The 13,051-nt window shown below is 40.2% G+C and overlaps 1 protein-coding gene across 1 annotated transcript in view; it reads right to left on the bottom strand.

Moving 5' to 3' along the window:
• Nucleotides 1–448: 448 nt before the first annotated feature.
• The window catches only part of dnaja2a (DnaJ heat shock protein family (Hsp40) member A2a), a 38,499-nt gene continuing 25,896 nt past the window's right edge, over nt 449–13,051 (bottom strand). The window contains exons 7-9 of the mRNA XM_047581507.1: nt 4,478–4,622; nt 3,934–4,061; nt 449–1,798 (exon numbers count right to left, since the gene is read on the bottom strand). Of these exons, the coding sequence (XP_047437463.1) occupies nt 1,610–1,798; nt 3,934–4,061; nt 4,478–4,622 (462 nt within the window). The 3' untranslated portion in view covers nt 449–1,609. The remainder of the gene's footprint in view (nt 1,799–3,933; nt 4,062–4,477; nt 4,623–13,051) is intronic.

Raw genomic sequence — 13,051 nt, forward strand, 5'->3', positions numbered from 1 at the left:
TGCATGTTAGATGTGGGGTCAAACCACTTGCATAATACCTGCATAAGGAGCCGACACCTCAAGGGGCAGGTGAGATAATATTTCATGGTCATTTATTTAAAGGAATTTACAGTATACACAAAGAGACTTTAAAAGTCAAGGAGATCATTATCCTCTCCAACAACAAAGTTCAACAGAAGCAGCGGTGAGCTGACATTTTCTGTAAATGGTTGAAGAGCTGGCGATTGACGCCCATTCTTGGATAGATTCCAGTCGGTGATAATTTAAAAAAAAGACCCGTTGAGTTTTTCCAACGCAAAGTTTTGAAGCACTTTTAGTTTTAAACTAATTCTTCAGTCTAATTCTCATGTTTGGTTCATGGCACAAAATCAGCAGGTATTATTATACTACTATTGTTTATTGAATATTAATAAGAATAAAGGAAGAAGACATGGCAACACACAGTACATGGTATTCCAACAATTTATTCCACAACTTCATAGACATTTCACACGTGTGCTGCTTTGACGTTTGAGAAGTGCGAGAACCAAAGCTTTTTACATGCACATGGCCTCAACAGAGAGACTATAGACGATAGGTTTTTCTCATTTGCCTTATTTTTCTTTTTTTAAAAATCACATAGCACACTTGGGATATAGCAGCTGTTTAAGCTTACCAACAACCACTTCAATTATATACACAATAACCAAATTTCTGTCTGAATTAAAATGTTAAGAAAGAGAAACATAAGTAACAACCTACAAAGAAAACAAAGCTTGAAAAATTTGACACATTAGTGGATGTGTCCATGAATACAGGAGATCTGCATGTCACATTGTCCAGCTACTTTGCCTGTGTATGCACATTGGCTAATTCTTAAATTCATGATTGTAAATACCATCAAAACAAAATGCCTGTCACACACTCCGCAAACAAGAATAATTCTTTTTGTTGACTGACCTGGAGTTCCACTTGGTAGAGGGGGCTGGATTTAAAAGGGTCAGGGCTTCACTTTGAGCACCAGATCATAGGTCTAGATAGTATGGTGTTCACTGAGGCAACCTCTTGTTTTGACATATCTTATTATTTTATATGACAGATAGACAGATAGACAGATAGTTAGATAGATAGATAGATAGATAGATAGATAGATAGATAGATAGATAGATAGATAGATAGACAGATAGACAGATAGATAGATAGATAGATAGATAGATAGATAGATAGATAGATAGATAGATAGATAGATAGATAGATAGATAGATAGATGCTTTATTAATCCCAAACTGGGTAGTTTCTACCTGAAAGGTGCAATTTAAGTGTCTAATCAGTTTCAGGTTCTGTGTAATACGTTTGTGGCTGCCTCAGCATGAGCTCCTCTGACAAAGATCAAAATGATTCAAGCATACAAGTTTATAACATTAAACAACTATTCCAGGTGTTATCCACAGAATATATATAGATCTGTGTCTGATGACATACCAAGCCTTTTAGCTTGACATGTCTGCTTGTTTACTTCAACTCAAACATTCTACCTCTCCACGTAGAACAATGAGTCGTGTGTATATGTGTGTGTGTGTGTGTGTGTGTGTGTGTGTGTGTGTGTGTGTGTGTGAGAAAGAGTTTGAGATTACTGGTGGGCACACTGTACTCCGGGCCCATGGGGACCACCCTCTTCATCTGAGCTGTCATTGTATGCCTCTCTGCGGCTACCTGTCGTTGAGCTCTGGCTGACATCATATTCCTGCAGGTCAACCTCCTCTGCATCTCCGGTGATGAGAGGTGGCTCTGACCGTGAGGGCAGCATGTCCTCCAGCTCCTACACACGGAAAACATTCGTTAATATTGAGTAATAGATGGCCATACCCCCTTTTCTAGGAGTGTAAACCCATTTTTAACACAAAAAAAAAGTCCAACTACTGAGTAGTAATTTCAAAAAGACTCAAAATGTGCAGCTTCAGTCAACTTAAGAACTATTATATAAACTGAATATAAAACTATTCAACCACTTATTCAGGTGTTAATCATAATGCTGGCATTACAATAACAACATTTCAGCCACTCATATTTTTAACAGTTGGTGTTTTCATGCAAAATGCATGAAATAAAAAAGTGCAACTTCTGTAAAATATAAACAAAAAATTAAAAAACTAATCAAAAACAAAAACTTGAATCATGTAGCTTTAGATGACAACCAGCACTGCACTATGAAAAAAATATGAACCCGATCTCCAGTGTGTTAGCCAGTGTCACTATCTAACAAAGGTTTCAAAATGCTGAATCAGCATTTTCCTAAAATAGGCAGCTCACCCCTGTTTCCAATGTGGCTTGTGCTACATTCACATTTTCTAATTTAAGCCGACAAATGTTTCAAAGCCACAATTCCTCGTTGGATCCATGCGATCTCCTCTAAAAAGCAGGCATGGAAAACAGAAAGGTGAATTCTTGGATACACTTGCCGTTTGCAAGTCCTTTCTTTTAAACCAAGAAACACAAAACTTACGATTTTGTTGTTTGTCCCTTTGAGTTATTTGAACATTGTTTGGCTGGTGTGATTCTAGTCTCTTGATTTCCAACTTTTCCTCCAAAGACACTAAGGAAAATGGATTGGAAAGCAAATAATCTACCTCGTTCATGCTAATGCAGCCACAGCTGAACTTATTCTCTCTCTTTCCTCACTTTGACACTGTTTGGACATTAATCAAAAGTCAGCAGCCTGAGGGCTGACTGAATTTAGCCCAAATGATTAGCAAATTACAGAGGCATGACAAGTATTAGTAGAATGGAAGAAGAGTGCATGTGCTGGGGCTGTAATAAATCAGTCCATTCAGAGATATTTTGTGTTTTTCTTTTGACTATTTGGTGCTGTTGCTACCCTTCGTTTCACCCAAACTTAACAATCTACTGTAAGTTATTTAAAAAAATAATTTTCTCATTTTTTTGTGTTAGCTTTAGTGGCCTTAGTCCTGTTAGCCCATTTATACCAGCCACTGGTTGGTATCATGATCTTTTTCTGAAATGTGGTGTTACTTTTATGCCAGATGTAATGGTGGACACACCTTCAGTCCACAGTGTGCATCTCAGTTTTTTCCCAGAAGTCTTGGGGATCATCAAGATGTTTTCTGGCAAAACTGAGACAAGCCTTTATGTTCTTTTTGCTCAGCAGTGGTTTTCATCTTGGAACTACAGTTCTTTGGATGTTGTTATGGAGTCTTTTGTGACCTCTTTCATCAGTCACTGCTGTTCTCTTGGTGTAATTTTGGTCAGCCAGTCACTGCTGGAAAGGTTCACCACTGTTCCATGTTTTCGTCATTTGTGGATAATAGGTCGCATTGTGGTTTGCTGGAGACACAAAGCTTTAGATATGGCTTTATAACCTCTTCCAGACTGTGGCAAGTTTGGCGATAATGACGCCTGGGTTTGGCTAGATAAATTAAGGTGCGATAAACCACAGTTATGTTTCAACGATCTAGTTAAGCTACACGTCAACACTATTACAAATACACTCTCTGCTACACTGTTATTCCACACAGTGAAGCAAACCGGTATCCACCACTTTTTAAAGATGTATCTGGTCAGACAAGTAACAACAGTGGCCTGAAAACCATGAAAAACTGCCAATATAGTGTCATGTGCCCATTGGTTTCAACCTATACTTAAATGAGCATGTGTGTTTATACTGCATCTGCATGCTGACCCATCAGTGACATTTCTCTTTTAAGGCTCAAAGGCTAAAGGATATATCTAGTTTCAAACCATTAAAAAACACCTTTAAAATAATTTACACGTTATTTGTTAATATAGAATTGGATAAAGTAGAACTAGTGGCTGAGTGTTTAGTGATCATGATTATCACATTTTTTATCTAAAGACAACATAACTTTGCTGAATGGATCTTAATATTAAGTATCAAATAATACTAGAAGATGATTAGCAATGAGTAATATAACATACCACAAGTTTCTCTGGGCTAACCCAGTTGTTGTCAGGGAACTGAACGTCAAACTTGATATAGAGATCTCCCTTCTCGAATGGGTTTCGGTACTGTGGCATACCTTCTCCTCGCACCACCCTGACTGAGCCTGCAAAACATGTAGTTTGGTTAAAAAAGTTTTATTCACAATTCACACAAACTCTTATAATATTTCCAGAACTGTCACCTAAGAGTTAATTAACCCACTTTCTAGGTTTTCTATCCATGTCTTTAAGAAGAACTTTAATGTCATTGCACACGTTAGAATGAAAATTTGTTTAGTAGCAATATGCAGTAGCGGTTTTTGCCGTGACAGGTAGTCTCTGTACAAACTTTTAGTCAATGCAGCAAAAACATCTGCCACATGCCTCACTCATGTGCCACGGCTTACAGACATTCAGTTTTTTCTTCTTGCTTAGCTGCAGAACCTTTCTTATTAAGATAAGGTGTTCAAGGAAAATTTGATGGTGAAATAATACTAAAAAAAAATAGGAGAAAAACAGCTGAAGCAACAAGAATACTGACCAGGTTCGATTACTTTGCCAGCAGGGTACTTAACAACGATTTGTCTTCCATCTAAATGTTTCAGCAGAAACTGGAAGCCGCATAGTGCCTCCACCAGTCCAATCTTGTGGTTCATGAAGAGGTCATTTCCATCTCGCCTGAATGTCTAAAAATTAAAAAGGTGGTTAGAATATTAGCAGTGTTTTCACAGTCAATATGTAAGGGGGACGTCCCCTTGTTTTGAGAAGACATTTCGCCACTCATCCGAGTAGGTTTTTCAGTTATGAGGGTTTGGTGGGAAGTTTGACATTAAATAAACTCTGTAGGTATAACCCATCAGAAACTTGCTTGACTTGTTTAATTGTTCAATTATTTAATTATATATATATATATAATGTTTTTTGGGTACACCATGACCTGGATGACTGAGAGCCTTTACATAAGCCACTTAAATGGTCTTGCTCTTATATAGCTTATATAGCATATAGCACTTTTCTACCTACTCAAAGGTACTCAAAGCCGTACTCAGTCAGAGGCACATTCACCCATTCACTCACACATTCACACACCAGTGCCAGTTGCACTAGGACCAAACGGGGGTTCCCGCTCTACCCACTGAGCCAAAGCCGCCCCCACTTATGTATTCAGACAAACTGTGAAACTGTGCTGGTGTGCTTCGAAACCCTGTTTTAACCAGGTAAATATAATATCATGGTGTATATTCTAAATCTAAATGAAGCCATACCGTTACGCTTAGCACATTAGTCTACGGTATGTGTATATTTGCCTTGTGTGATGTGCTGTAAACGTGAAAAGCTAAAGCACCGTTCCAAATCATTTATGTATGCCAGGCACTTGAACCAATAGGAAGAATTACCTATAAAATCTAAATCAAACTAAATCAAAAGAGATGTTGCATCATAGACAGGTCATTTTTTTTACAACATGAAAGATTCTTGCTAGTAACCCTGTGTCTTATGTACAACTCGGCAACTGCTGTGACATACTGCTTCTTCAACTCAGTAATCCGGACAAAGGAATGGTATAGCTTTCCAGCCTGCATGTGGAAAAACTGACCTGTGAAAAGTGTGTGCAAGTTAATCATTCTCTTCAAATGGAAAACCACTATATATCCATACTATTCAACATATGTATGTATACGCCTTAATTGGAGTTAAACAGACAACCCCTGTCTTCTGAAATCGTTCACTCACTCCCCAACCCCTACTCCCTTACAATATATATAGGTGTAACACTGTCTACTGTACATAAACTAAGGTGACTATCATGTACTTTCAATTTAGGCCAAATCAGAAGATATAGTTTTGCTCAAGGAGGATGTATGTGACACAGACAACAGTTTGCGAACAGTGACAAAAAAATATTTATTGGCAGGAAGCCACTCTTCAGTTTCACCAACTCAAAATAGTTCAGCTAACAACTGAATTTATATTTCTTTATCAACCCCCAGAAATCAACCTACTTAACAACCTCAATTGTAACCAACAACCCAACAATTTCAGAGCATAAAAAAAAGAAATAATACTGTTCAAAGTGCAAATCAAATAGGAAAAAACGGGCCCAAAATAATAAACCAACAAAGTTCAGTAAAGTCAACAGCCCAAATTAGTCAGTGTCCTGCGTTCGTATTCAATGTAAGTATGTGTGGCAGTCCTTCAATGTATGGTTGTGTATTAGTTTATGTATCTGTTCATCTACCCGGGTAGTGTGATGTTGTTTCTCATCTGTATGATGTGATAGATGTGCTCCAGATGCGCGATGAAGCTGCCTCCGACGTTACACCCTCCACGCATGTAAGGTGGCATACTGCTCCACGTCCCTCTGGTCCGGGCTCTGGCTCGCCATCACAATCGACTCATACAAAAAAAAATGAGTTTTTCTTCTCACAAAACACGATAACACAGTGCCGTCCAGCACCCAAAAATTTCCTCACGGGTGCGGATACCTTCCGGAACAATTTACTCAAAAATGAAATAAAGTTTTAATCACTTTTCATCGAGTTATTAACATTAACATGCTCTCTCTCAGCCGTATTGCATCTGCTCTCGTCGGCATCAGTGCAAGGGGAAAAAAACAACCCAGCAGAACAAACACGGTAGCTAAGAGCGCGAGTAGTGCTTATGTGAGTGAAATTGTGCACCCTGCTGGTGAAAACAAGGAACTACAACAACCAAAAACTCATTCAGACTGTATTGCTCAACATAGTTAAACTGGAAATATTGGGGATTACTCTGTGTGTGTAACGAAAGGGTGTTACATAGGATTTCACTATATAGTCCACTATATAATGAGCTTAATCCCAACAGCTTTAGGACACTACACGCATCATCGATTGACGTGCAGTTTATGACGTAACTGCTGTTGCATCATTACCTGTCAGATGTATGAAGACTGTGTGAAGTTATGTGTGCAACAGCCTCAACTGCACTACCACAAAAAGCTCCAGCCACTACACAAACCACATTGCAAGATTAATTTTCCCGCTGTGTGCTTCATGAAAAGAAAGCTGAAAAGTAATGTTTTTATTTGCACAGCTGATGATTTGTTAGAAACAGATTGAGCTATTGACCAGAAGTTTACAGATGACACCACCATCATTGGATTCATCCATGACGGGTACGAGTCTGCATACAGAGGGTAAGTCTAAGTCTAAGTGGAACAGCCAGTCCTCTGGTGTGGTCAGAACGACCTGGAGCTAAACCCACTCTAGACTGTGGAAATGACGGTGGACTTTAAGAAGATACCCCCCGTCTACCCCTCATGGGACCTAAAGTGGACCTCCCACATTGACTCTGTTCAGATGAAGGCCCAGCAGAGGTTGTACTTGCTACGTTAGCTCAGAAAGTTCAACCTGCCCCAGGTGCTGTTCATCATCTTCTACTCTGCAATAATCCAGTCTGTCCTGACTGCATCCATCACAGTCTGGGTTGGATCAGCCACCAGACATGCCAGGGAGAGACTGCAAAGGACAATCACTTCTGCAGAGCGGATTATTGGCACTGACCTTCCCTCCATCCAGGACCTGTACTGGTCCAGGGTCAGGAAGCAGGCTGGTAAAATCTCCACTGACCCCTCACACCCAAGAAACTGTCTGTTCAGACTCCTCCCCTCAGGCCGGCGTTACAAACTTTGACCAGACACAAACAACCATTCCCAAATAACTGTCATTACATGTACATATTACTGTTCAAATTCACTGTATATATCTGCTTCTATTACTATTTTATTGATAAAGTCTTATTTATGTTGTACAGTTTTTCGTACGTTTTTATTTTTATGCTTATTTAAGTGTTGTTTTGATTTTTCTTGTACCACTGAGCAAAGTGACCGGAGTCAAAATCCTTGTATGTGCAATAAAGCTGATTCCGATTCTATGTTTTATAGGCTATTTTTCTAAGATTTAGAAAATAAAGATCTTTTATTTTAAATGTAAACTTGGAGCTTCAGAATTTCAAAAAAGCTGCTCCTGTTAAACAGTATTTTTCATTTTTATATTATCTGAAAGCATTATTTGAAAAATATTTATTTAATATATTTGTGTTTTTACAACTGTTCATTTAAATAGCCATTTACAATAATACTACTGTGCAATATTTGGCTTTGACTGACAGTTGAGCAGGGAAATTGGCTGTATTAGTTTGAATCATAGGCTTTAATAGCGTCTAAATTGTAAAATTAATTTTAAAAAAGGGCAGTCGGAGATATAATTTTACTCCCGAAAGTAAAAAAAAAAAATAGAAGTTAATGAATCCCTGCTTTACAGAGAAACAACTGGAATCCAGGCCTGGTGTTGTGGTTCACATTTTGTGTCAGGTAATATTAATTTATACTGTTTTTTTGATGAAGTCATACCTTAAGTTACTTCTTAAGTTACATACTCGAGGGCTGTCAGGGAAGTTGTGTTGATATTGTTGTTTTTGGCGTAGTACAGCTGACAGTAACTATTTCAGTTCCAACAATAAATAATAAAACAAACTAGAAAATTCCCTCTGGGAAGTTTTGAAAGGGCTACAGGGGGCTAATGCCGGGGGTACCGTCTCTGGTACGCTAGCTTAATGCTAACATACAATGCAAGATGCCATACACAGGCTAGGGGAATTGGCATCAATACTGCGATTATTTTTAAATTGTAAATCAACTTATTTAAACTCAAACATTGTACATACAGTACAACAATACATTAGGGCTGGACTATTAATCGAAGTTCCTGCGCTGTAAAGGCACCGTGAACGCATCTCTGTTGCGTGTAGCTGCAGCAAGTGTGTGACGTGTGTGGATCAATTAAGCGATTGTCAACAGGGCAGAAAGCCAGCCTGAGCCTTTGGTCGAGGAGGAAGGTAGGACAACTTCGGTCATTTGGAGATATTTTGCCTTCAGATTGTCGGACGTGGAGCAGAAGAAGATTGTTTGCCAAGTTCATCGCGGTGTCGTGTCTGCTCCCCAAAGCAACACGACAAATTTATTGAACCACTTAAAGTTCAGCCATAAAGTGGTCTGTGACCAAGTGTTGAAGGAGAAAAAGAGGCATACAGCTCTCACAGCGGGAGGTCCGACCCCGGACTTTTGCCGAAGTGCACCAACGGTGGGTCTACCTGGGTCTGAAAATGCTGGGTTGACCCGCTGTGAGAGTTGCGTGCCTGTTTTTTCCTCCCTCATACACCATTGCGTACATTGCAAATAACAATGCATTCGTTGATAACCTGAAGAATGGTTATCAGTCAAACCCCCAGTTAAACCCCAACTCTTGCAAAAGGCTGTGTTCTGCACAGAGCCCAATATCTACCACCAAATCTCCTCTTTTCCTTGGACGCAGAGCTACCATGATTGATAAAAAAGTGTGCAAGATCGCTATACAGCTGTATATAAGCACAGTCACAGTCACTGTTCACCTATGCGCTTCCACGATCGTGTAGCAATACATTTGATTTGTTTGATTGAAAAAAAATAAAAAAGGAACAGAAATCTCTGCCCTTCAGAGATCAGTCTTTATGGGAGTAGACCAAAACTTGTTTTTGAGCTGAAGCTTCTACAATGATATAGTCTGTCAGGTCGTCGAGTCAGAATGTAACAGGCAGATAAAAACGATAAAAATCCGATAAAATCCCGGGTAGATTGCTGAGTCGTTGTCCTGGGTTGTTTGACCTAATGGGGCAGAAAACCTGGGTTGCTGTGGGTCGAGCCGGGTTTTTTCGCTTGATTTGGAAGGGGCTATATACACCCATCTGGGCAGCTGCTCTTTTTTTTAGACTGCTGCCAACTTGTAGTGTTATTTCAGCAAGTTTTTAGTTTTACAGTTACACTTAGGGAAGCTCCCTTGTAAATGAATATCCTAGTTTAGAACCCTAGTACAGCAACAAAATTAAACTGTAATTAACTGGCAATGTGAATAAATAAAAATGGCCTGTGTAAAGGCTTTTTTAAATGAAAAAAAATCTCTTGTGAAATATTTGTGACCTGTTGACCTACACTTCAAAAAATTGGATGCCCAACCCTAATGTAGACTGGGTATTTATTGTTATTTATTGTTTTTTTATTGCCATCATTATTTAAATATATTATTTACTTGTTACTAATTTATTTCTGGTTGTTTTTAAATAAAGTTGTTGAAATCAATGAATAATAATGTTTATTTATCGTGATTTCAATATCAATCCAAATTATCGTGATTATTATTTTCTCCATAATCGTCCAGCCCTACAATACATACAGACACATACTCTCTGAGTTATTAAGAAACAATAGAACCGCATGAGTTTGGCTGCTGCATGTCTTCTGCTAGACATCATCATCTATCAACTCAATTCCCACTCACACTACTACCCACGACAAATCCTGGCATTGCCATCTTGAAATATGTCCATGCTATTAGGGAAAAAAAAAATCCATTGATGGAATAACCTGGGGCCTCATGTATCAAGGTTGCGTACGCCCATGTCCACGTCAACGTTCAGATGTATCAAAAGTGAATTGACTGTGGAAATGTGTGGTGCCTTCAACCATCTTCAGGGCTGACGTACACCGGTTTCCACAGCTATTATTCCTTTGGCGACACTAAGAGGCGATGCTGAGGAACTGTCAATAATGTGAAATCAGGTAGTCCTCAGAGCGATGTGCAAATCAGTGACACATTAATGCACAACTAATACACACAGGTTTGCAATCATGGTTTGATATAAAAGCATGCACAAAGTGATGAAGAAAATGGTATTAACAATGGCAGCCTTGCCTTTGTTAGGGTTAGGGAGAAGAAGAAGAAGGAAGACCTCGCAAATGCCAACATTAGGCGTGAGAGTGTTTAGAACGCCAAGATCTGCTGGCAAAACGACACATGACTCATGAGTCGTTTCCGTTTACCAAGGCCAGTATTACTCGAGGTGTGTGCAGAGCTGCAGCCGGCCCTAGAGTGAAACACAGCGTGGAGCCAGGGGTTGTCTGTGCCCACACAGGTGCTGACCACTCTGGAATTCCTGGGAACAGGGGCTTTCCAACGGGCCAACCATGAGCCGAGCCATGCCAGCATTGTGGGACAGGATCATCAGAATGTCATCCAGGTACATCAAATTCCCATACAATGCTGTTGGACAGGCCAACATTAAAGTGCAATTTGCAGCAAGAGCCGGTTTCCCTAATGTAATTGGAGCTATTGACTGCACACACTTGACCGCCATATAAGTGCCATCACAGTATGAATTTGTTTTTGTCAACAGGAAACATTTTCATTGCATAAATGTTCAAATAGCGTGTGATGTGCAAATACAGCTCACTAACATTGTGGCAAGGTGGCCCGGTCAACGCATGGCTCGTTCAGTCTGACCAACAGCATGGTTGGGAACAGGCTGTAGGCTGACACAGTGCATGATGGGTGGCTTCTTGGTGAGTAAATAATTTATCCTTTGATAAAGTTGTTTTGTTCTTTGTGTTCGTTTCCCACTAAAGCACCTATAATTAGAAAGAAGTTAGTGTGATTCATTCAAATGGTACAGGAATAAAGGAAACTAAATCTACTTCATATGTTTTATGCCTTGATTTGACCCCAGGGGACCGTGGCTACCACCTGAGAACGTTGCCCCCCCCGGCACCGACCAAGAAAGGAGGTACAATGACCTCCATTCCCGAACTCGGGCAGTGGCGGAGAGGGCAATTAGCCTGCTGAAGGGACACCGGCGCTGCTTGGACACCTGTCATTGTAATGCCCTGTGGTGTCCTGCACAACATGGCACACCGCCACGGCATACCACATACAATTATATTGGACCATTTCTTTTTGATTTCCTTGTGTGCATGCTGCTCGGACCCCATGGCATTAACAGCCTAACACACGCTCCCCCTTCTTTTTGTGTTTATGACGACAGGCTACCACATAGAATATCAGTGCGTGTCTCAACCTTATTTAATAACAGTTCGATCTCAGACTCAGTGAAGTTTCTCTTTTTTGCTTTACTCATGCTGAAAATCTGATTGTGCAGAGTGGGGAATCTGCGATGCAGGCTTTATTTAAATTCCTTTGCATATTCAAATTTGGGCGTGGACAGGGAGGAGTTTGGCATGTGAGCTCAATTCCACGCTGATTGGGATGCACAAAGGAAAAGTTCTTGGATCCATGTGAAAGCACACTTTGATACATCTGATTTTTTTGGGTGGACGCCAGTTTCTGGATTTCAGCGCATGCCATGTTTCAGTGGGAAATCCGCGGAAGTCTTTGCACATGAGGCCCCTGGTCATTCAGTATATTCAGGTTTTTCAACTGATCTCATTCTTTGGACACATAATGTTGTTGAAGCTGACCAACTGCAGCAACCCCAGATCATAGTACTGGCCCCACCAGGCTTGTGCACTAGTCAAGATTTATGCATCACTTGATCTGTCTCTCTTCTTAGCCTGATGCACACATGACTCTGGTAAACCTGGAATCATCAGACCACATGACCCTCTTCTCTCCACTATCCTTCCAGTTGTTAATTATGCACAATTCTTGGCCCAATTTTAGAAGTATCTGCCATCTCCTTAGATGTTTTCTCTGCTTGATGCATAGTAATGATTTAACCCTTCTCAAACAGACTAACATCTTTTTCACAACCATGGGATATGTCTTTTGACATTGCTGTTTAAGAAATGAGAGGCTACTCATCAGTTGCATCAGTTGGGGTTAAATAACTTGTTGCCAGTTGAAAAATAATTTCCCATACATGAGAGTTACACTCCTATGGAAAACTTGTGTGGCTCCGGTTCCCAAAGTAGTGCATCCCAGTGAGCCAAATCAGTCCAGGAGTTTAAACCTCTCACCTGATGAAGACCATTTAGAGGATCATCCTGGGCCACCTCTGTCATTTCGTGCTCAACAAGATGGATCCACTGCAGTTTGCCTATTGACCTGGCATATGTGTGGCAGACACTATCATCTACCTGCTGCACAGATGTCTTTCCCACTTTGAGAACACCGATAGCATGGTCATGTTCTTTGACTTCTCCAGTGCGATAGTAGCCTGGCTGCACAGACCATGGACTACTTCACCAACAGACCACAGTAAGTGAGGCTTAGCGTCTGATGTGGTAATCTCAAGCATGGGGCGCCAC

The sequence above is a fragment of the Mugil cephalus genome, chromosome 3, assembly GCF_022458985.1.
Source record: "Mugil cephalus isolate CIBA_MC_2020 chromosome 3, CIBA_Mcephalus_1.1, whole genome shotgun sequence".
Taxonomy (NCBI): Eukaryota; Metazoa; Chordata; class Actinopteri; order Mugiliformes; family Mugilidae; genus Mugil; species Mugil cephalus.